This window comes from Lissotriton vulgaris, chromosome 4_1, assembly GCF_964263255.1.
Source record: "Lissotriton vulgaris chromosome 4_1, aLisVul1.2, whole genome shotgun sequence".
NCBI lineage: Eukaryota > Metazoa > Chordata > Amphibia > Caudata > Salamandridae > Lissotriton > Lissotriton vulgaris.
The window spans coordinates 2061689268-2061711350 of NC_141691.1; the positions used below are offsets into that span (position 1 = coordinate 2061689268).

Consider the following 22083-nt stretch of genomic DNA (forward strand, 5'->3'; position numbering starts at 1 on the left):
AGTGGACCCATACTTCATTATAAGTAATAGGGCCCACTCCGTGTTTTGAAAAAAGGTCATAAGTCGGAGTTCCAACCGGAGGTATCGGACATGAATCCTCCAATCGGGAATCCCTGTTACTACCACAAACAAACCAATTACCAAATTTACCAAGACCAGGCATCTTGCTCACTAGTCTGGTTTCAAACTTCAAAGGGAATCAAAAAATGATACACTCATAAATATACAAGCCCTTCGGCTTTGGGTACTGCAGCAACCAAATCAAAACCAAGGAACCAGACAAAGTCGTGGGAGCGACCCACTTATACTTAACCAAATATCTGTCACGCCACCAGAAGACCGTCTATCGTCTCGCTTTACAAACATCAATCGGAGGGTCCAAGACAAGGTGACAGTCAGGGCAGCAGTCCTTCGTAGCCACTGGAAAGCGGGAAGCCTCGCAGAAAAGACCTTTGGTCCACATCAACATACAGGGGTCGATAAAGTGAGGGCCCTACTCCAAAATTTCCTCACGTGGCTCCTCGCAATCTTTGGGCTTGGACCGGTACCACTGAAGTCGTCCCACGTTGGCCGCGCCAACTGAAGAACCAGGTTTTCAAGTACCCAGCGGCGTCAGGGACACGCCCAAAGTCCTCTGGGTTCCCTTGCCTTGGTATACACAGACACGGAATACTTCTAGGTGGCGTCAGAGATCAAATTTATTAGCTGCAGCTAGTAGCAGAAATCCCTGCAATACAACACGGTGTACAACTCAAGAAACTGCTCAATTTTACTAAGGCAAGACATCCCTATTTATACACAAAAAGGTACATTTAAAATGCACGCCCCTGCACCAAAATTCAACCAATAGAAAATACATGACATCACACAGCATCATACAGTAAAGCTCATTTTACAGTGTCCCAAACCACAAGTTAATATTTAGGCATATCTAAATAATAATCTGGAAGGCCCGAACAAACCCTTAATTGAAAGCGTAACCCATGAAATGAAGAAACAGTAAAGAAAAGTAGTTTCAGATAATGTGCAAGATAACAGAAACGTAAAGAAACTTCAAATTTGACAAATGTTTTGAATGGTGATTGGGAAAAGTAGATAACGATCTTGCAGGGAAATTGGCTTGGCAGGGTCAATTCCAGGTGAAAGGCCAGCTTCTGAAATTAACTCCAGCGCACGAAGAAAACCTTTGTTAATGTATACATGACTCACAAAAGGTCAGACTGCTTTGCTCGCAGACTAACTTCTGAGGCCTACGTAAAAGGCAACACCAGATGGCAGTCACGACGCATGGCAAAGCCCCATGTTTAGAAAAGAAAGTCGTAAGGAAAGAAACAATTTAGATATTGTTTAGGATAAGATATGTGCAAGGAAACTAAAGGTTAACGAGGTCCCAAACAGTGATTGAAAAACTCAGACAACGATCAGCTAGTGAAACTGGTTTTGCAAAAGGTCAGTTTCAGGTGAAAAGGGTTACTCTCTCTGCAGTTCATTCAGAGTCAGAAAAACCCAAGTTAATATATGCACGAACTCAGAAGGGCAGACCACTTGTTCGTTGGGCCTACTTCACAGGCCTACGTGAGGGCAAGACTAAAATGGAGTCATGTTTGAGAATTACAGAACCACAGGGTCGGACTGGCTGTACCAGGCACTTGGTGCTTTCTCAGTGGGCTGGAAGGTTGGGGGCTGGTTTTGGACCCGTGGCGGCTGGTTTTGGTACAGAGTGGTGGTTTTGCAGCAGTGCTGCAATATCGGCCCCCTGTACCAAGAGTGGCTGCAGGGTTCCCCCCAAAGCAGCCGCTCTGATTCAATTGCCAAGGCCGGTTTGCTTTCCCAGTCAGGCCCTGTTCAAGGATCGAGGGTGGAGGAAATAAATATTGTGCTCATCCTGCAATAAACTTCCAGTCTTGTGATTAGGGTTGCCAGCTCATTATATTGATGTCCCAGACTGTGACAAAATAAGCATTCACCTAAAGGTGTATTTTCAGCACTTATCTGTGCATACTTGGAACAGCAAATAGAAATAGAAAGAATTGTTTATTGTGTTCTCGGGCTGCCTGAATATTCATGACTGATAATTAAAGGGAACAAAGACAGAACAGTCACATTACAAATGAATCCATACTATTTTGTTTATAACCCTCTCATTGTCAAGAGGAGGCCTTTCGAGGCTCTTTAAACAACAAAAGGCTGGCCTTTTTCTTTTTGCAATCCTACTTTATATTCCTTTTCATGAACTGCATTCTAACGCAATGCCAGTAGAAGTTAAATACAAATGTAAGAAATAGGCTGAGTGGGGGCCCATGGGTATTGGAACCAGAAAAAAAACTAAGCATTGTTAACCAGTTTACATAGGTATGCAAACATGCAAATGGTCTTTAAAGACCTGTGAAAAACTCAGGCGTGCTGGAGATAAGACTCCAGACACTGCCCAGCCGAGCCCACAGCAGCTCGAGCGGGTTGAAGCCCTTTTAGCCCTATGGTTGTTCCAAGCCTAGTGGGTGCAGTACATACAACAAGAGCTTCCTTTACACCTGCAGAATCAGGGATTGTACTATGCAACATATGACAATGGTTCAACCGTGTTTCACTTACACACACATACTCGTTTGGCCAAAAAGCTTCTTGACAGACAACTATTGTAATGAAACAACAGTAAAGCCCATGTAGATTATTTTAAATATAAACAAAAAATAACCATATAAAATAAGTGCTCAAAATCAAAATCTAATTACCAAAATAAATGATGAAGTGATCACTTCTGTTAGTGACGGTATGCTACTGTCTTTCAGAATTCTGTGGCTGACTCTTACCAAAATCATTCGGTTCTCCATCTCTGGTCGCACCACTGGCCGCTGGGTTCAGGAAACGGAGGATTTGTTTTATTCTCTCCATTACTCAGCATTTTTCCTGCTGAGTAAGTAACCCCTGTTTTATCGCCCAGGGTAGTTAAATTAATTTTACTAATACACCTACTGAACATTTTGACATCTCACATATCAAGAAAATGTCCCTCTACAGGTGTGCCCTATCTTTTTGTCCTGAAGAGAACTCCGTATTTCAGCACGGGTTGAAACGTTTTCAACACCCCTGGCACACATAATAGTGCCTATTCTGTTCAATTTGTAATGCTGGTACTGTAATATGTGCAGGAGAACACATACATTGATAGTGTTCCCTGTAAAATCATGTTCCTCACATTTATGTGCCTCCTCACTAAGGGACACCGTGCACCTTGTTTAATTGCTTTATGTTTCTGATTCTTTGTTAATTTTCATAATGCTGTGGTTTTGTTGTAACATATGGTTATTTTGGTAGCTATATTGTGATTTTGTGATTCATTTTGTATGGTCATTTTTTGTTTATACATTAAATATACCACATTGGCTTTAGTTTTGTTTTCTTACACTGTGTGGGAGGGCATTGCACAGGTCAATGGGGCATGTGTGTAGGTGACATTGTACAGCTCAGTGTGGGTGAGCAGGGCACAGCTCAGTGTGTCAACTGCGTCACCCCCTCCCAAGAATGACCTATAAAATGTCTTCCACAACAAAATTGCAAGCATCAACATCTACTTCGCACGCCAACCAATCATCACCAGCCTGCCCACGACAAGCCAAATTCAATTTTCTCACCAGAGAAAACACAGGCACAGTCATAAAGTCCATCCTCACAGATCCTGCCCATACTGCATCTAGAACCTGGGAGCAGTACCTATCAGCACCACATACAGCCATATCAACACTCCCATCACATCATCCACATTCCCTGAAGACTGGAAGCATGCTGCTGTGAAAGTTTTTTTCAAGAAACTCGCGGATGACCCAAACCTACCCAGCAACGTCTGTCCGATTTCCCCGCACCTCTACCCAGCCAAGGTGATGGAGAAGGCCATCAACAAGCAACTCATCTCAAATTACAGCACCTGCTGGACAACACTCAATCAGGATGCAGAAATAACCACAGCACCAATATCACCCTTATTGCAGCCTTCAGCGACATCCGAACTATCCTAGACCAAGGAGAGACAGCGGTCCTCATCCTGCTCGACTTCTCGATGACATTCGACTTTGTATCTCACTGCTCAAAAGACTGCAAAAGATCAGCATCCAAGGACCGACACTCAAATGGATCTGCTCCTTCCTCACAGGAAGAATCCAATACATCAGACTGCCACCCTTCACATCGGAATCCAGTAACCAGATCCCCTGAGACCCCCAAGGATAGTCCCTTTGCCCTAACCTTTTTAATGTCTACATAACACCACTAATTGACACCCTCCGATCCCTAGACATCATATATTATGACATGGAGCTCATGCTCCTGGCAGACAGCACGATCACTAACAGAACCCACTTCACCAACTGCATGACCATGGTAGCAGACTGGATGAGGACCAACTGCATGAAGCTTAATTTTCACTAGACAGAAGTACTCACCATGGGACGCCACCAGGTGACTAACAGAGCTAGGACCAACATCAACACCATCCTTCGTCAAACCCAAGACCTGCTCACCTCCTCAAGACTTGGCTCTTTGAGCAGCAGCAGCCACCCCCCCCCCCCCTCCTCAGCGCCTTGAGACCTTCACGGGTAAGTAGTGCGCTTTACAAATGACTGATTGATTGATTGATTGACCCAAATCACGCCAGAAACCATGGGCTCACCCTGGATAACAAAATCAACATGACAAAACAATTCAATGCAGGGAGCACTGCCTGTTCCACTTCCTACGCATGCTCTGTAGGATCTTCAAATGGCTGCCACAGAGCACCAGTTGAGCCGTCAGGCAGGCCCTTATCAAGAGCAGACTCTACTATGGCAACGCACTCTGCTTGAGAATCTCTAAGCAGCTCACACACAAACTCTAGACCACCCGGAACGCTTCCACAAAACTTGTCCTCAACCTCCTACGCTGCATCCACATCTCACTTGCTCACCACCCAAAAACGCAGTCATTTCAAACTCCTCATGATCGCGAACCAAGCCTTGCACAACACCGGATCAGCATATCTGAACAGCCAAATACACTTACGCCAGCCAGCTAGACATCTGTGCACAGCCTCGTTCTCACTCGTACACACCCCCTACATTCACAAAGGCACATCAGGAGGGGGGCGTGCGCTCACCTACATCCCAAAAAAAATCTTGGAACAAATTTCCTCAGCACATCAGAGCCTCCTCTTCACTTCTTCAGTTTTGCAAGAAACTGAAGACCCGGCTATTCGAATTACGTTCTGGGGACTTCTCACCTTTACTCCTGCACCCCCTCCGGGATTCCCCACGGGTGATTAGCATGGTCTACAAAATGACATAACCTGCTCAGTCTTTTGTGCTGACATCCCAAATGCATGTCACACATGTTTGTGAGAGTAGCACTTTTGTGCTATGTGAGTGAGTCAAATTATTGAAGGGCAGTGGGATCCATTTTGGATACCCCTGGTCAGGCCTAGAACAAAGTGGAGGGTGATGACTGTGTCCTCAGACAGTGGCTGTGTGTCGCCTGCATTTCTGTGGCTGAAGCGGAAATAACGAGACTCTGAAGTGAGGGGAGTGGAGACAGTGGGGCCTTTTGAAATCCCATGAGGCGTTTGGTTTGCAATGAATGCGCTGCTGAATAGTGTTACTGAACTAAATGCCTTCTGTGAATACCGAAAGTCTTAAAGTTAGGATTTTTCTCAGTTTAGGAGCCCTAAAGTTAGGAGTCCCAACTTTACTACTCAGCAGACCCACTCCTGCTCCTGTATAACACAGTACTGCAACTCATCCAACGGGCTGGGTGAGTGCTCTGCCAGACATGGCCTACGTCTGGCTTTGACGCTCATCTGAAGGCTTGTAGGCTCTCTGCATCTCCTGCTGGGTACTCGGTAGGTGTGTACAGAGAGACAAGGGTCATCCTACTCAGAAGGAACCAGGGTGTCGATTATGCAACAGGGAACAACGGTTCTGTCATGTTCTGTAGGCTAGTCCTGCCATGTATCCCCTTTTTTAAATACATTGTTCTAGCCACATGACAGTAACGGTTCTGACTGTTGAACTTTTACCCAGTAGATTGTTCCCTGTCTCTTCGAGACCAGGCTCTTCTATTTTACATACTGCTTCTTGATATTATCATAATAACTGTACTTTACGCACATATACAAGCCCACAGGCACGGCATAGTTATTCTGTACCAAGGTCCCACTTTTTCATGAATGTATGACGTTACAACGCATACATTCACAACGCATACCATCACAACGCAACTTTTACAGAGCAAGATCCATTACAACACATGCTATTACAACGCATGCCATTACAACGCAGATGCTATTACAACGCATGCCATTACAACGTAAGTATAGGTAATTAATATTCATTTTAATTTAATAACAAAAATCTTTTTATATATTTTAATTTACTATTCTAACTCTAGGTGTGTGTAATAGTAGGGTAAGTGTTGGATAGTCTAGGGGTTAAAATTACTATTCTAACTCAAGGGGGGTGTAAAAGTAGGGTAAGTGTTGGATAGAGTAGGGGTTAAAAATACTATTCTAACTTCAGGGGGTTTAATTATAATAAATTGATTTAAAATTACATGTAATTAAAATTAAGAATAATTACAAAAATTACATTAATTTAAGAAAATTCAATTTAAATTAAATTACTATTATTTAAATTAAATACTTACCCATACTTATGTTGTAATGGCATGCGTTGTAATAGCATCTGCGTTGTAATGGCATGCGTTGTAATAGCATGCGTTGTAATGGATCTTGCATTGTAAAAGTTTCGTTGTAATGGTAGTGAGTTGTGAAAGTTGCGTTGTGATGGTTATTTCCCCTTTTTCATCATTCTGGCCCGCTCTACATGATCGCATTTGTTTTGAAAAACATTCACAATTATTTTCAAAAAACATCACTCCTAAAAAAAACTCTGCAGTGATCACTGCAGTATTTAAAACCCTTATTCCCCCCTACGAATCAGAGGAGAATTCCTTCCAAGCTGACATGGGGTCCTGCATGCTGAATCTTCGACACACAGCGGTCTGACATACCTCACGGCGTGTCATCCTTGGAGCAGAGATGGGGTTCATTGTTCTCTACCATCAGTTGAGGTACTTCCCTAGGGGATTCTTGGCTACACCCTAGCACACATATATTCACATATACATGCTACACCTATATATCAAGGCTAGGTACATTTAGGCAAAGTAGGTAGGGTGCACATTATAGGAGTACGCAAATGCTACTGTCTCATATGAGCTGACCATGTTCATCCTTTTAGCGCTATTGTAGAACTGTATCTACTGTTTACCATATTGGTGCTTGCAATCACTTTCGTGTGCTTCTGTCTTCTGATTGTCGCAGCAAATATGTTTTACACGAGACTGATGCTTGACCAATAAATACTTATTGAAAATGTCCCAATCGTCAGTCTGTGTATTTTTTGAGAATAAGGAAGCACTAGTGATTGAGCAAAATTTACTGTACTGTTTTCCACGATCCCTGATTTGTCCGGGTTGTCATGTTCAGTGGTTGCCAGAAACTACCGTCACCATTGTAGGTTACAGTGGAATGGTAGTGGCACTGTAGAGCTAGCTTTTCTAGCGGCTGACTTATCCTGTGGGGGTGTCTGGAGTTGGTTTGGACACCAAGCCCTCAGTTTAGTTTAAAACGCGCAGGTTCAAGGGATTCCTTGGAACTACACGACCGTTCCTGTGGGCTATCTGTAAAACATTTGATAATTATATAGCTCAATGGCATATACTCATGGGAGTATCAAAATTATACACATAATGCGTTTTAGGGTTTTTTACTTAATTTTGCACTTTGTGTAGTAAAGTCTATCAAACAATGTGCTCAGGGTCCCAAGTGAACTAGAATCTAAAAAAGTGCCAGTTTTGTGACATACAATAGGATTCAGTTTGTAGAAAACGATCACAGGTACTTTATAAACAAGATATTGACAGCCTTCTAACACAATACTATGGACTGAACAAGTGGTTCGTTTGAAATACGTGTTAACGGCGTTTCGACCCCAAGAGCAAAATAGGGTTCTCATCAGGTCCTAACAATGCGGAACACCTGAGACAAGAACAATTATAATTTCCTGTCAGTGTGAAAAGGGCACACCAGTAAAAATGTTGCTAAAGACAAAGTATGGGAGAAAAATGTGCACTCAAAAGGGGCTCAGCTTGGCGCCCAATGTGAGAGGTGAAGGGACAGACAGTCCTTTAACGAATCCAGATTAGTTAAGGATTATCCTCTGGGAGTACCATCCACTGGGGAGAGAAGTCATGTCATGTTCCCAAATCCAAACGGCCGCCATAGACAGCCGGGATCCAAAATACCAATCCTCGATTGGTAATTAGTCACAAATGTAATTACCATAAAAAACGGGCTCATGTACTCCTTCCGATCAATGTCGGAATGCGACTGCAGGGTCAGCCCGTAGACGCGGAGAGAGAAGGAGACAATTCACCCTTCTGTCTCGAGGCCCTCAAGTGGCAGGACTTGTGGGTTCTCTGCATCTTCTGCTGGGTGCTCAGTAGGGCCACCACCTCTACAAGATATACCAGAAGGACTGAAACAGTATCTCCTGTCTTGAGGAAGGGTAAGAAAAGGAACGACTGAGAGCATTTAAACTGTGGGCACATATACACTGCACCTGAGCTTTGTTCACACTACTCATGACTCACCAGAAAGGAAGGGAAACCCAATCCAGGGGATCACTGGGGAGCTGTATAGAGGGAGAGGGGCGATGGCAGAGCCTTCGAGGGATCACACACAGGAACACTATGTTGTGTCCTCATTGAAATGAGTAAAATTTAGTACAACTGTGTGATTGAAGTACTTTCCTACTTAGAAAGTGAACCTCTGAGCTGTATTTTAAGATTGATTGATTAAGATTGATGTGTTCTTTATTTGATTGTTTAGTGCTGAGCTTGAGAACCCCCACACTACCCTCCTGAGAGGCCTGTGACTGCTCACCCTTGCTACCCTGAGTGTCAAGTGTGAAGGGGTTGTACTTGACCCACTTTGCAGAGACCTATAGTTGAGACCCTCTAGCCTCTGCCTCCCCATGGCACTCCCAAGAAGAGTTTGACAAGCCATAAAATTACATTGACCCCTGGCTCTGCCGTGGGGATTCTCAGTGGTACTATTAGGGCCACTCAATTAGTGGCGCTCCCTTTGAATATTCTAGTTCAGTCTCCAACTAGTCATGCACCTTTCCTGTCCTGAAATGTTGAAGTACATCTCTGTCCTTCGTGGAAAAGTATGTGAAGTTCTTTTGTGCAGGCAGCGATGTCCAACGTCTCTATTCAGGAAGTTCAGTAGATGGGGAGGTTACAATTCATGATAAGGGTGGTGATGGTCACAATCTTCTGTAAGCTGTGGCAATACCAACACCACTCAAGAGGAGGTTGTGATGGGGATTGTGCTGCTCGTGGTCAAGGAGATCCAGACCATAAACTTGCATTCTTTTTTGGTCCAATCTCAAACCTGGTACTCAAGCAAGCAGCTCCCCTCAGTCTGTGTCCCAGTGATTAGCGCTCCGGGCAGGTGCAGTTGCCTTGATGGTGCCAATCTTCTTCCAGCACATGTCACTTCTTCATGCCCAACCACCGATGGGATCCAAAACTTCTTTAGTTCTTCATATGCTTCTTGGTGTTAGACAGCGTAGCAGAGCTGACAGCGTGTTGAGTTCCAAGACACTCTAGGCCTCAGGTGTCTGCACAGCCACCTTCACTGGAGAGACATTTTCGGACACTCTCTGTAGTACAGCAGTAATTGCCTTGTCTTGTATTACAGTGTGGGTTTAACCAATTCCGTGCTCGATTCGGCTGTTGGCCGATGCCAGCACTACCTTCCGGTGCTGATCACGACCAACGGCCGAGGCAGCCTTCCCACTGTGTAGAACGCCCGCACCGCAGCGGAATGTCTGCCACATTAAACGGGTTAAAGTTGTCTGGCATCCTTTGCATCCCTGCTTCTTCTGAGCTGTCTCTTTCCAATGCAAGGACACCTCCAATGCCTCTCCTGAGCTGTCAGCCAAGCCACTCCTTCGAAGCAGGGTCAAGTCACCCATCCTGGCAGAATGGTTGAATCTTCCCCATACTCTAACTAGGGTGTTCTAAAGAATCTCCCAGTAATTGCGTCTTGCATGCTGGCCCACGGCTTCTAGTCAGGAAATTGTGTATTCCTACAGCTTAGTTCTGAGACTAGTTCTGAGCAGTTTCACCATTTTCCATTTTTCAGACAGATTTTGACAAAGCATACTCTTTGTCCTAAAGCCCATGTAATCAATCCAAATCTGTTAGAACATGTTTAGCCGCGGTGGGGGCGGTTAGTATAGTTTTATGAGGAGAAAAATGAGGACTCAACAATGACCATAATAAATCGATCTCCACCTGCAGGAAGTGACATAAGGATAAAAGCAGGTGGCACCTTATGCTGTGGTCCAGGAGGGACAGGCTTAGATATAAATGGTTTGGAATGCATTCATTTTCCTTTCGGCAAGCCAGAAAATACTGCTCGACATCCTTATTTACGGATGGCCACCAGGAGGATCTCAGTACTAACAAGAGAGTGGCTGTGGGTCCTCTGTGGCAGGCTGTACAGTGTCATAACACACTCACAAAACCTCTTCTGAAGTTCCTTGGGAGGAAGGCTGAGAGGCTGTTGGTGAAAATACCCATCTCCTTCGAGAGTCATTGATTTGGTTACGTCTTTAAGAACCTTAGGATCTAACTGAGAATGAGCGAGACGCACTTTCAGCAATGTTTGTAGAGCACCAGTTATTGGATGGGGTTGGATGATTTCCTGAGCAAAGGTGATTGGATATCTTAGTGACAGCGCGTCAGCAAGTGTGTTCTTGGACTTAGGGATTTAAGTAACAAAGAAGACGCACTGAGCAAAGCAGTGGGTTCTGTTCGCACAATGTAAATTACGGAGGCTCTCTGCGTTTCTGTGATGGGTCTGAATATCAATTAGTCTTGTTTTCGGATTTAAGGTTGTCTCCATTATGTGGATGAGTTTCGCTGCAATACTTTTTATGAGCCTGTGCAGCTCCGATCAGAGTCTTTTAGTTGTTGAGAAAGGTAGAAGATCGGGTCTTCAAGTCCGGCCTCATCCTGAGATTACAAATCAATCTTTAGTCTAATCACCTCTATTATCTTCCTTACACGCGTCATTATCATCAGATTCAAGCGATCCTTAATCAGATTTCTTATTTGAATCATCTCCTTTCTTGAATATCTTGCATGGGAAGGGGGGCAGAGGTGGGCTCTCTATCTTGGGTGTTAAGGATATAAAGTAATAAAAGGCCGTCATCCTGCCTAAAAATACTGCGGGGAATGAGATTTTGATACCTTTTCTGATTACCTAGATACCTATCTCATTCATCTGTTTGGATCGATTTTTTTCTGTCATTGAGTAAAAGACAAACCCCGCATAGGTTAGATTAACCCCATGAACTGACGCAACTCTAAAGAACCACTTACAACTAATAAAGTTTAAAAGGTTTAATATAAAATTAAGAAAAGTTGCAAATACAATCCTCTCAGGATCAAATTCATCAAATATACAGGAACTAATAGGAACATATATTCCCTAAAGAACTTCAGTCCACAAACGAATATAATTAAAGTCAGTTCCAAAATCAGCAAATTAGAAAGCATCGATATGAAGTGGTTCTTCTGCGTCATCTACAGAAGGAGAAAAAATAATCAAGTTAAATCTGTCCCTACTCTATACTAGGTGACATCCCTGCTTCGCAAGTTCCTAGTACCCTAAAAAGGTGTCAGCAGTTTGACTCCCTAAGAAGTTCAAACTCTCTTAGCCTCTAAAGGTAACTTAAGTTTAAGAAGCAGTACCCTCTCTGCCTACCCATCCGATCTCTAAGGGTCCTCGGCCTACTGCTCCCTTGCGCTCTGATCTCTCTCAGCGCATCTGCTCAAGTCATCTGCTCTTTCTAACTTGCCTTCGCTCTGAGCTCTTCGCCTTGCTGTTCCTGCTAAACGCTATCTTCTCCCCGGGGTGCTGTCCCTAAAATACACAATCACAGTGTGGGTGGAACGCCCCTTCGACGCCCACCACGGACTTTCCCCGTGAGGTCATCTTCTAGCTTTTTCCCATTGCTTCGTCTCTTCGTCGTCCGTTAAGTTGACCTTTCTCCTTAGACGCCATCTTCGTCTTCTTGCTGGTGACTTCATTCAACTTTACCTTTGACACTTTCGAAACAAAATCTATCACCTTATCAGAACTTTTCTTTTACAACTATGATTGTAACCCTTCTTGGTCCTGTGAATGGTCATTTCAAAACAAGACTCAAATTCCAATCGTCTCCTCTCATGTTTAGGCAATAAACTTTGTCCGACATTTGTCACCTTAAATCTAACAAGAACTAGACTCTTTGGCTCGCACGTTCAAGTGAAGGCTATTCACGACTCCTGTGAGCCCACTAAATTACCAACAGCGGATTATACTCCTGCGAACCCTTGGTCTGTCAGGTTATAATCACAAATGACCTAAACTCTTCTAACATTCCTACAAGCTTCTTCTACACAATATAACCTTTAACACACATTTATATATGTTCGCATTTAACAAATCCTTTGCTTATATGTGAATACATTTACATAGAATATAAATTTCATACTTAGAACGTAAAGTTATTTCTCCCTTTACATCGTTTATATATGCTCTTTACACATTTCTCCATGTCACATTTCTCGCCGTTTCTGCATTTAAAGTTACACACGTATATGAATTCTACTTTGCACGTTCTACAGTTCATAACGCTTCTACGTTTCTACATTAGCCCACTACGTATACGGGCCTTCTAAATCTAATGCATTTTCAAGAGTAAATACAAATACATTTCGTATAATTCATGTTACATCGGTTAACTTTATACTATAAGTGTTAACTTCACATTACAGTATACATTTCATTTCTACGTTTATACGATATGCTTGTGAATATGACTCGGATATATGTTTTATTCAAATTGCGCTCTCTCACAGGAGGACCAGCAGAACTATTTACAATACCTTCCTTCCTCCCTAAAATATGCTTTTCAACAAAGACTAAATGCTCCATCCGTCAAAGGTAAAACTGTCATTCATTTTCTGTGGTTCCTTTGCACTATCACAGATATGATCAGTCAGTTCCAGTGTACTCGGTGTGAGGGAGGTTTGGGTGGGCAGTGGACAGCTCAGTGGGGTGCTTTGGGGACGGACTGTACGTAGCTCAGAACTGGTCTGTGTGGGTGCGCAGCGCACCCCTCCGTGGGCAGATTGACTGAGGAACTGAGTGCTTGAGCCCCGCACAGCTCAGTGGGGGAGGTGTTGTGGGTGAATAGTACAGAGCTAAGTGGGGAGTTGTGTCTGGGCAATGAGCAACTCTATGCAGCGGGTGCTGTGTGGGCAATGCGCAGCCTAGAGAGGGTCTGTATGGGTGGGTCGTGTACTGCTCTTTGGGAATGTAGGTGGGCAGTGCCCATCTCAGTGGGTGAGGTGGTTTGACAGTGCCCAGCTCAGTGGGGGCTGTGAGGGTGACAATGTGCAGCTTAGTCCGGGGCTATGTGGGTGGTTAGTTCTCTGTGAATGGATAGTGCACAGCTCAGTTCGGGTACAGCTCAGTAAGGGGGCTGGCTGTGTGCAGCTCACAGCTCTGGGGTTTAATGTGAGTGCACAGCGAGGGGGAGCTATGGACGCAGTGCACAGCGAGGGGGAGCAATGGACACAGTGCACAGCGAGGGGGAGCTATGGACGCAGTGCACAGCGAGGGGGAGCTATGGACGCAGTGCACAGCGAGGGGGAGCTATGGACGCAGTGCACAGCGAGGGGGAGCTATGGACGCAGTGCACAGCTCTGGGGTTTAATGTGAGTGCACAGCGAGGGGGAGCTATGGACGCAGTGCACAGCTCTGGTGTTTAATGTGAGTGCACAGCGAGGGGGAGCTATGGACGCAGTGCACAGCGAGGGGGAGCAATGGACGCAGTGCACAGCGAGGGGGAGCTATGGACGCAGTGCACAGCGAGGGGGAGCTATGGACGCAGTGCACAGCGAGGGGGAGCTATGGACGCAGTGCACAGCTTAGTGAAGGGCAGTGTGCAGTGCACAGCTCCTTTGAGGTCTCTAAAGATTTTGAGGGTGGGCAGTGTACAGCTCAGTGGAGGGTTGTGGGGTCTATGTTGGTGGACAGTGCAGAGCTCAGTTTGGAGGTGGGTGGACAGAGCACAGCCCATTGAGGGGCTGTGTTGATGGGAGCGAAGAACTAAGACAGTAGAAGGGAAGGCAGCAAGAGTGCTCAGCTGCAAGAAACACCTTTTTCTTGCTTAGCTTTAGCTTCCCACCACCTGCGCCCCTAAATATGCCACCAGCACTAGTGTTGTTGGTTTCTGTCAGAATTTCTTGTGCCCCTCCACCCCCGCCCCCCCCCCCACCCTGTACACTACATATGGTGATGCTCATTGGAATCTTCACAGCGTCTAACCATCATTTCTTTGATCCCGACAGAACAAGGTGAGAGCCGAGAAGCAGAAAATTGCGTCTGAGATTGAAGAGCTGCACCAGCTCCTGAGAGATAAAGAGCAGACGCTGAACCAGAGACTGGAGGAGATGGAGGAGAGGATTACCGATGTAGAAAATGCAAATATCTCCAAACTGTCCAATCAAATCACTTCTCTTAATGCCCTGATAACAGATCTAGAGAAGAAATGTGAGGAATCAGCGTTGGACCTCCTGAAGGTGAGACACCACTTGGTAAATACAAGACAATACAGAAGAGCTACATTCATATTGTGTGTGTGGCGATGTATGTATGTTGAGCACACGTACGATCTCTTAGAAAAACGAGGACATGACCTCAAGCAGGTACAGGTCAGGGATATTACCCTAGCTCCTGGTCAGTTGGTATTAACAACAAATTGTTGTTGTTAAGAAACCCCTCACCCACCTACCTGGTAGGTGGCATGCTTCATCATCGGGGTTCAGCTTGATCACCAAGTGCGATCCAGCTGTGCTGCAACGCCTGTCTACAGCGGAGCGGGATTCCGGAATCTAAAGCCAAACTGACCTCTATCTGCTCTTGTACGGATCTCATACAGTGCAGTCTCTGTACCATGGCCCAGTCTTAAGCCAAACTGAGCACTATCTGCTCTCGTACGGATCTCATACAATGCAGTCTCTGCACTGAGGTCTGGTCTAAAGCCAAACTGTTCCTCCTCAAGCAAGAAGCAAGACTCAAAAAAGGAAGATAAGATCTTACTAACATGACGCTCCAGAATTTTCACTGGGAAAGGAAGGAGAGAAATTGGCCTATAATTACTCAATACCGCTGGGTTTGGTGATGGCTTCTTTGTTTGGCAGAGGCAGAACCACAGCCTTCTTCCAGCTGAGTGGTACTAGTTTTTTAGTGACTGATTACAGAGTAATGTTAGTGGCGGCACCAACTCATCCCTCCATTTTTTCCGCTGTTTAGACAGAAGAGGGTCTAATGGGAATTTCAGACGCTGTGGAAAAAGCGATTGTGAACAATATTTCCTATGTAATTGGCTTAAAGAATTCAATCATCCAATGGGTGTTCCAACAGCTCCCGAGCCTCAACATTTCTAAAGCATCTACACTCGACAAAGAAGCAAGAGTCATGGTGGTACTATCACTGGAAGGTGCAGCTTCCACCTCAGAAGAATTAGCAATGTCCTCTAAGATCTTGCGGACTCTCTTTTCAAAGAAGACTGCAAGATCATCACACGGCTGCTGCATGGGAATAATATTATGGTTTAAGCACTGCAGATTAGATAAGCCCCGGAAGATCTCAAAGGCCTTCGTTGTTCTATTAGCGGCAGCTAAAATAGAATCCATGTAAAAGCCAGCTTCTGCTGTGCGGATCTCCTTTTTATACTTTTTTAATGTTGTTTCTCTTCTTCCGTGTAAGACCGACGCCATTTCCTTTCTAATTGTCTGCACTCTAGTGTTGTTGCTTGTAGTGACTCATTATACCATGGGGTAGATAGATGGTTACAGGGTTTCATCTTAATAATGGGATTATTTTATCCAAGGCCACTGTAATCTCTTCATTAAACTTTCTGCAACTAGTTTCAATTGAATTGTTGGGATCAAGACTGTTAGAAAAGTCAAAGACATGCCCACCAGAGTACTTTGCGAGATTATTCCAAGCCCTCCCCTAAAGATTTCCTAACCTGAATTATGTCAGTTCATTCATTTCATAATTTGCTATTCAAACTAAAACAATTCAGAGCAAAGTCCAATTTTTTACATTGAACATAGTTTAATGACTGAGACTGTTCCAGTTCAAGTGTCACCAATTCTCAACAGAGTATTAAGAGCCTCTTGTTGTGAGTACGGGTTATACCCAGTACAAGTTTTGCTTGAATGGATAGATGTTTTCTAACAGAAACAAGAGACTTAAAGGTCTTACCCTGTACTTTATCCGAAATACTTGTTTAATTACAGGTGTACATTTAATTGCTTATAAGCGCGTTAGAAGTATTTTGGTGAGGTATACTTTGAGTATGGATACTAGTTGTTTCTCTGGTATATCACCAATTATTTCTAGTGATGCAAGAGGTTTAGCAAGTGTGCTGCCTGATCTCAGGGAAGAGAGACTATAAGCGGTACAAAAGGGGGTGGTAATGGACGGAGCATCTGAACCAATCAAACACTCAGAGAGACTATAATACATGACACATTCAGAATATATCAGTCTGTACTACATCTGCCCTCACACAGAATTTAAACATTCTGCTGTCTTGAGGGCCCATTTGGGATATCACAAGCTGTGCTGTGTCATGTGACCCTATTCAGACTATCACAGACTGTGTTGAGCTGTAAGGTCGGCCCCCTTTTGTCTCCTTAGATGAGATCCTTGCATTAACCTGAATTGCACAACTAATACCTTAACATCTGCAAGAATCTAAAATTGGTTGTGGAAACTGATGCCCTTTTTTTGTTTTGCAGGATGTCAGAAGCACCCTGGACAGGTAAGGCTGGTTTATTGTCCTCCTCTCAGTGTGTACGGAGCAGGTCTGTCTCTGGTGTGGAAATGTCAGTACTGAGCTCACAGAAATCTACTCTGCTGCCAGAGCAATACCACCTCAGACAATTATTATATGTTGATCACCTCATAACTACTCTCCTACCTTACAGAGTTGAGGGCCCCTGGCGTGTTCCCAAAACATCTACAGTCTTTAAAAACTCCTTTTCATTCTAAGAAACATTAAATGAGTTTTTAAAAAAATACTTTGAGACTCTACAAACTCCTAGTCTTCTGAAAATACCCCCTCACTCCAGGGAAACTCTCTTGTGTCTGGAAAAGCCCCTTTGTCCACAAAAACTACCTCATGTTTTCCACAATCACAGAGAACTCAATACCTCCGTCAGTACTTTTCGACGCCACTGCCAATCCTCAAATGTCCCTCTAGTGCTTTGAAACATCATTGAAAATGTCTAAACCCCACATTGCCTGCCTCATCATTTAGTAAGGAGCCTGTGTAGGGCCGTAATTGGCTGCATCGCTAGTTTTATGCCCTAGTTTAAGGAACATACATAACGTCTTGCTGGTGCCTGTCTGACTGCAAGTGGCCCCAGGACCCAGAGTTAAATTACCAATAGAAATGAGTGGACACAATTTGCAAACTTTTTCTAGGCAATTACCAGCTAATTGAAAGCGATTAATTCTGACATAATGACAGGTATAGTAGAGAGACGCGAACTACAGTTAATCAAACTGAGGCAAAGTGATGTGGTTTCTGGGTTACAATATTATAATACATTTGTTATTCCCGCTTAATATTTCACATTCAGAGGTTTACCCATAATGGTGCATTCCGCACACATTCCTTATGTTCAGAAGGCTGAGCAGAAACCCGTCTCACCCACTTGTGATTAACACTAGGGCTTTCCCAGGGGAAATGTTTTAGAGCAGTTATTGTATTTTAACGCAAACCTCTACTCTTATGGTGATATGTTCACCTGACATGTGTAAAGCACTGCACATCAATCCACCGGTTTCAGCCCCGGTGAGGGATTCAAAAGAAAACCTTTATAAAAACGAGAAGTGGCTGAAGGGCAGCAGTTTTTGATACTGCCCTTGGCTGCTGAAAGTCGCAGTTGAATTAAGATATCCTGCATGCCCTAGAACACTAAGCACATAAAGGTGCTTGTACCTGTGTCTAAGTCACAATGTCATGTATTGTCCAAAATACAGGTATAAACAGATCCACTGGTCATTCTATAAAAAAAAGTACACTTTATGCTTTCTCTTCTGTTCCACTTGTAAGGTTTAATGCCATTAATCTGGATATTAATTAACCTGAATACTTTTATTTGTACTCATTCTTTAGTAATATCACTCCTGTCTTCTGAGCGCGCCTCATGTCCACATAGACCCAAACCCTGTTCCTCAAATCTGCGTTTGGTGGAAAGAACCTTTTTTTGGCCCTCACGGACTTCTCTTCATCCTCGGGTCAGCGTCACATCAATCCTCGAACCTTTGAAAGTGTCCAGAACCCTCACTTGAGTCAACAAAGACGGGGAAAGAGAGATAGAGGCTAAAATATTGAGCAATAGAGAGAAGGTGGAAGAAGAAAGAGAGGAGGAAGAAGAGACAAAGTGGGAGTGAGAAAGAAAGAGTGTGTTTATGTGTGTGCGTGCGCGCGTCAGTGTGTGGTGACAAGTGTTATCCAGTTAAACATTGAAGCAAAGAGGGGCAGAAAGAGTGATACAGATGTAGAGACAGAGATAGAGGGAGTGAGTGTAGTAACAGCAATTGTTCACAATGATCTTTGTGCTGTTCGAGGCAGAGAGAGACAAAGTCGAGGAAAGAGAGAGTGAATCAAAGTAAAGAGTGTGTCATATAGAGTGAGTGTGAGTGTTTGTGTTTGCAGTAACAAGGAATGTTTACAGTTACCTTTGAGATCCCTGGAGCTTTCTGAAAGAGAGGGAGTTAGGAAGAGACACTCATAGAGACAGCGAGAGAGAGAAACACAAAGGGGTGTGACAGAGGGAGAGAGAGTGACACAGGTAAACAGATAAATAGACAGAAACCGAGATGGAGAGAGAGTGGTCGTGTGTTAGTGGCTGGGTTTTTCACTGTTTCCTCCGAGATCCCGAAGCTTGTGTTATCAGGTGCGAATCCCTGCGAGGTTCTGAGCAGAGGAGCGGTCATAGTGGAAGGCAGAGCGTGTGACACTCTCGGAGGCCCCCTAGAGGTGCGGGTGTTGTGTGTGTGTGTGAGTGTAGTAAGACACATCAAGTGCTGTCCTGCAGGCGCTCCTGTGATTGAATTGAATTGAATTGAAAGGAGTTTTATAGAGCACGAACAGCTGCCCTGAGGTGTCCAGGCGCTGGTGAGTAAAGGAAACTTCTGCTGGGGTGGATCACTGGTGGGAGTGAGTTATTAGAGTTTTTTAGTTAAAAAGGAAGGTTTTCAGTTGTTTGCGAAAGGTAAGTAGGTTAGGGTTGGACCTTAGATGGAGGGGGAGAGAGTTCCATAACTTGGGTGCGTTATAGGAAAAGCAGCGGTATCCTGATCTGGCTCTTGGTATCTGTGGGACAATGGTTAGGAAGGCTTTCGATGAACGGAGTTCTTTTTTGGGATGGTAGGGGGTGATCAAGGAGTGATTGATCGCCGGCCCGGATTTCCAGAAGACTTGGTGGGTGATGCACATGGCCTTGAATTTAATCCTCTCCCTAACAGGGAGCCAGTGCAGAGTTTTCAGACCAGGCCCTATGGGGGGAATTCCAAGAAGGGTGCGTGCAGCGCAGTTCTGGATCCGCTGAAGTTTGTTTAGGCAGTATTCTGGGGCCCCCAAATACAGGGCGTTACTGTAGTCTATACGAGACTGGATTAGGCCCTGGATGACTACCTGTTTTGCCTCAAAAGGGAGGAGTGGCAGGATTCTTTTCATCTGTCTGATCAGACTAAAGCATGTTGCTGACAATTTGGTGACTTGGGTGTTAAATGTCAGCGATTTATCTAGCCATACTCCAAGGCTCTTTATGTTGTCTTTGGGTGCAGGGGGGGCCTAGGCTGGGGGGCCACAGAAGCTCTAGGTGGAGGGGGCCAGAGGGCCGAGGAGCATCAGCTTGGTCTTATCCCCGTTAAGCTTTAGGCATGAGCTTGTCATCCAGCTCTTTACCTGCCCCAGACAGGGAATCAAGTTGGTCTGTGATTGCTGGCTGTCCTTGTGCGTAAGGGAGACCACTAGCTGGGTGTCATCCGCTTAGGTGACGATCGTAATGCCATGCGGACGAACAATCTCTGCCAGTGGTCTCATGTATGCGTTAAAAAGCGGGGGGGCTAAGTGAGGAGCCCTGTGGCACCCCACACCCCAGAGGCTTGCTTGAGGAGACTGGGGCTCCCTTAAAGACACTGAAGGTACGGTCTTTTAAAAAGGACTTAAGCCAGGCTAGGGCTTCTCCTGATATTCCCAGACTTAGTAGGCGGTGAAGGAGGATTTGATGGTTCACCGTATCAAACGCGGCGCTCAGATCAAGGAGGATCACTGCCACTGCTCCTCCCTGATCTAGGATCCGCCCTGCTTCCTCTGTGACCGCCACCAGGGCCGTCTCCGTACCATGCTTGGGACGGAAGCCAGTCTGGGTAATATCCAGCAGATGGTTGCTCTCGAAAAACCTGGTTAGGGAGGTATTAAATTAATGTGTTTTTCGAGGATTTTGCTTGCCCAGGGGAGTAGTGAGAAGGGTCGATAGTTATTGAAGTTGCAAGGGTCGAGATTAGGTTTTTTCAGGAGTGCACGTACCCTGGCATGTTTCCAAGTTAGTGGGACTGTGCTGGTTATTATCGAGGAGTTCAGCAGTTTCAGTAGTGTGGGGAGGATTACCTGCCCAACCGAGATCAGTGTGTTCGGTGGGACAGGATCACAGGGTGAGCCGGATTTTATTTGGCGCATTAGAGAGTCTAATGTTACTGAGTCTAGCTGTGGGAGGTAGGCTAGGGTGTTATGGGGCGATACCTGTGATGTCAGTATTTTATTTCTAATACTAGGGGGTTTGTGCTGTTCCTTTTCAGTTCCCTTTGCCTCTGAGTGTCTGTGACAATAAAATGATTTGTGTCCCTTCAGGTGTGAGGAGGTGAAGTTTCAGGGTCCAGAAAATATCAAGAAATATAAAGGTAAGTGGACTTGAGCTGACAGGTCCCATTCACCCCCCAGATCTGTGATAAGACCCCTTCTAAATCCTGAACCTCTGGCCGTGGCCCAGAACAGCAGCCATGAAAATGACAAACAATCCAAAGGGGTCCCTTCAGGGGGGAGCTCGATCATGGACATAGTGAAGCTAAAGTGTGTCTGACCCGTGAGCATGTATAAGCTGCAGTACAGGCCTCTCACAGGGAGAGGCTGCATAGTGTGAACTTTTAATCAAAAGCAGTTCTGCTCTTCTCCGTGTACTGAAGTTTGCAGTGTAATTTCTAGTGCAGTGCAGTGTTTAGTGCAGTGTGAGGTCTGATGCTCTTTCTAGTACAGTGGGTGTTTTACACTATGTGCACGGTATGCAGTCTGGTGCAGTGTGCTATCTAGGACAGTCTAGTACTGTGTTTGCCGAGTGTGCTGTTTAATGTATACTGATACGGTGTGTTTTGTAGTGTTTTTTGGCCTAGGTGCAAGCTTCCCTGACTCTGAACAGGTTTAGGGGATGCAGAAGTGCAAGTGCCTGTCGTTCAGAAGTGGTCTAACACATTCAGAAAGTGCACATTTTCCACACTAAGACCAGGTATACATACATGGAAGTGCAAGCTTTCTTCTCTCAGAACAGGCCCTCCATTTGCAAAAGTGGTGCAAGCTTCTCTCACTGTGCACATGTCCATGAGATACAGACGTACAACCTTCCGTTACTCATAATAGTTAACACACACAGAAGTGCAAGCTTCCCTTCTTCAGAACTTGTCTAGGACATGCAGGGGTAGGTGAATAGGTGGCATACACAGACATACAAGCTTCCTACACTCTGTAGTGGGTAAGTCCCACAGGTACAGGTGTAGATAAGTAGACACCATAGACCAATTCAGGTACTTGTAGTTGATGTTTATTAGCATAAGTCAAGGTTAAGATAACA

The 22083-nt window shown here is 44.8% G+C and overlaps 1 protein-coding gene across 1 annotated transcript in view; it reads left to right on the forward strand.

The window, feature by feature from the left end:
* LOC147724979 (E3 ubiquitin-protein ligase TRIM39-like) overlaps window positions 1–22083 on the forward strand; it is a 105568-nt gene that overhangs the window by 69422 nt on the left and 14063 nt on the right. The window contains exons 3-5 of the mRNA XM_086966458.1: window positions 14503–14733; window positions 16966–16988; window positions 21093–21142. Coding sequence (XP_086822584.1) covers window positions 14503–14733; window positions 16966–16988; window positions 21093–21142 — 304 coding nt within the window. The remainder of the gene's footprint in view (window positions 1–14502; window positions 14734–16965; window positions 16989–21092; window positions 21143–22083) is intronic.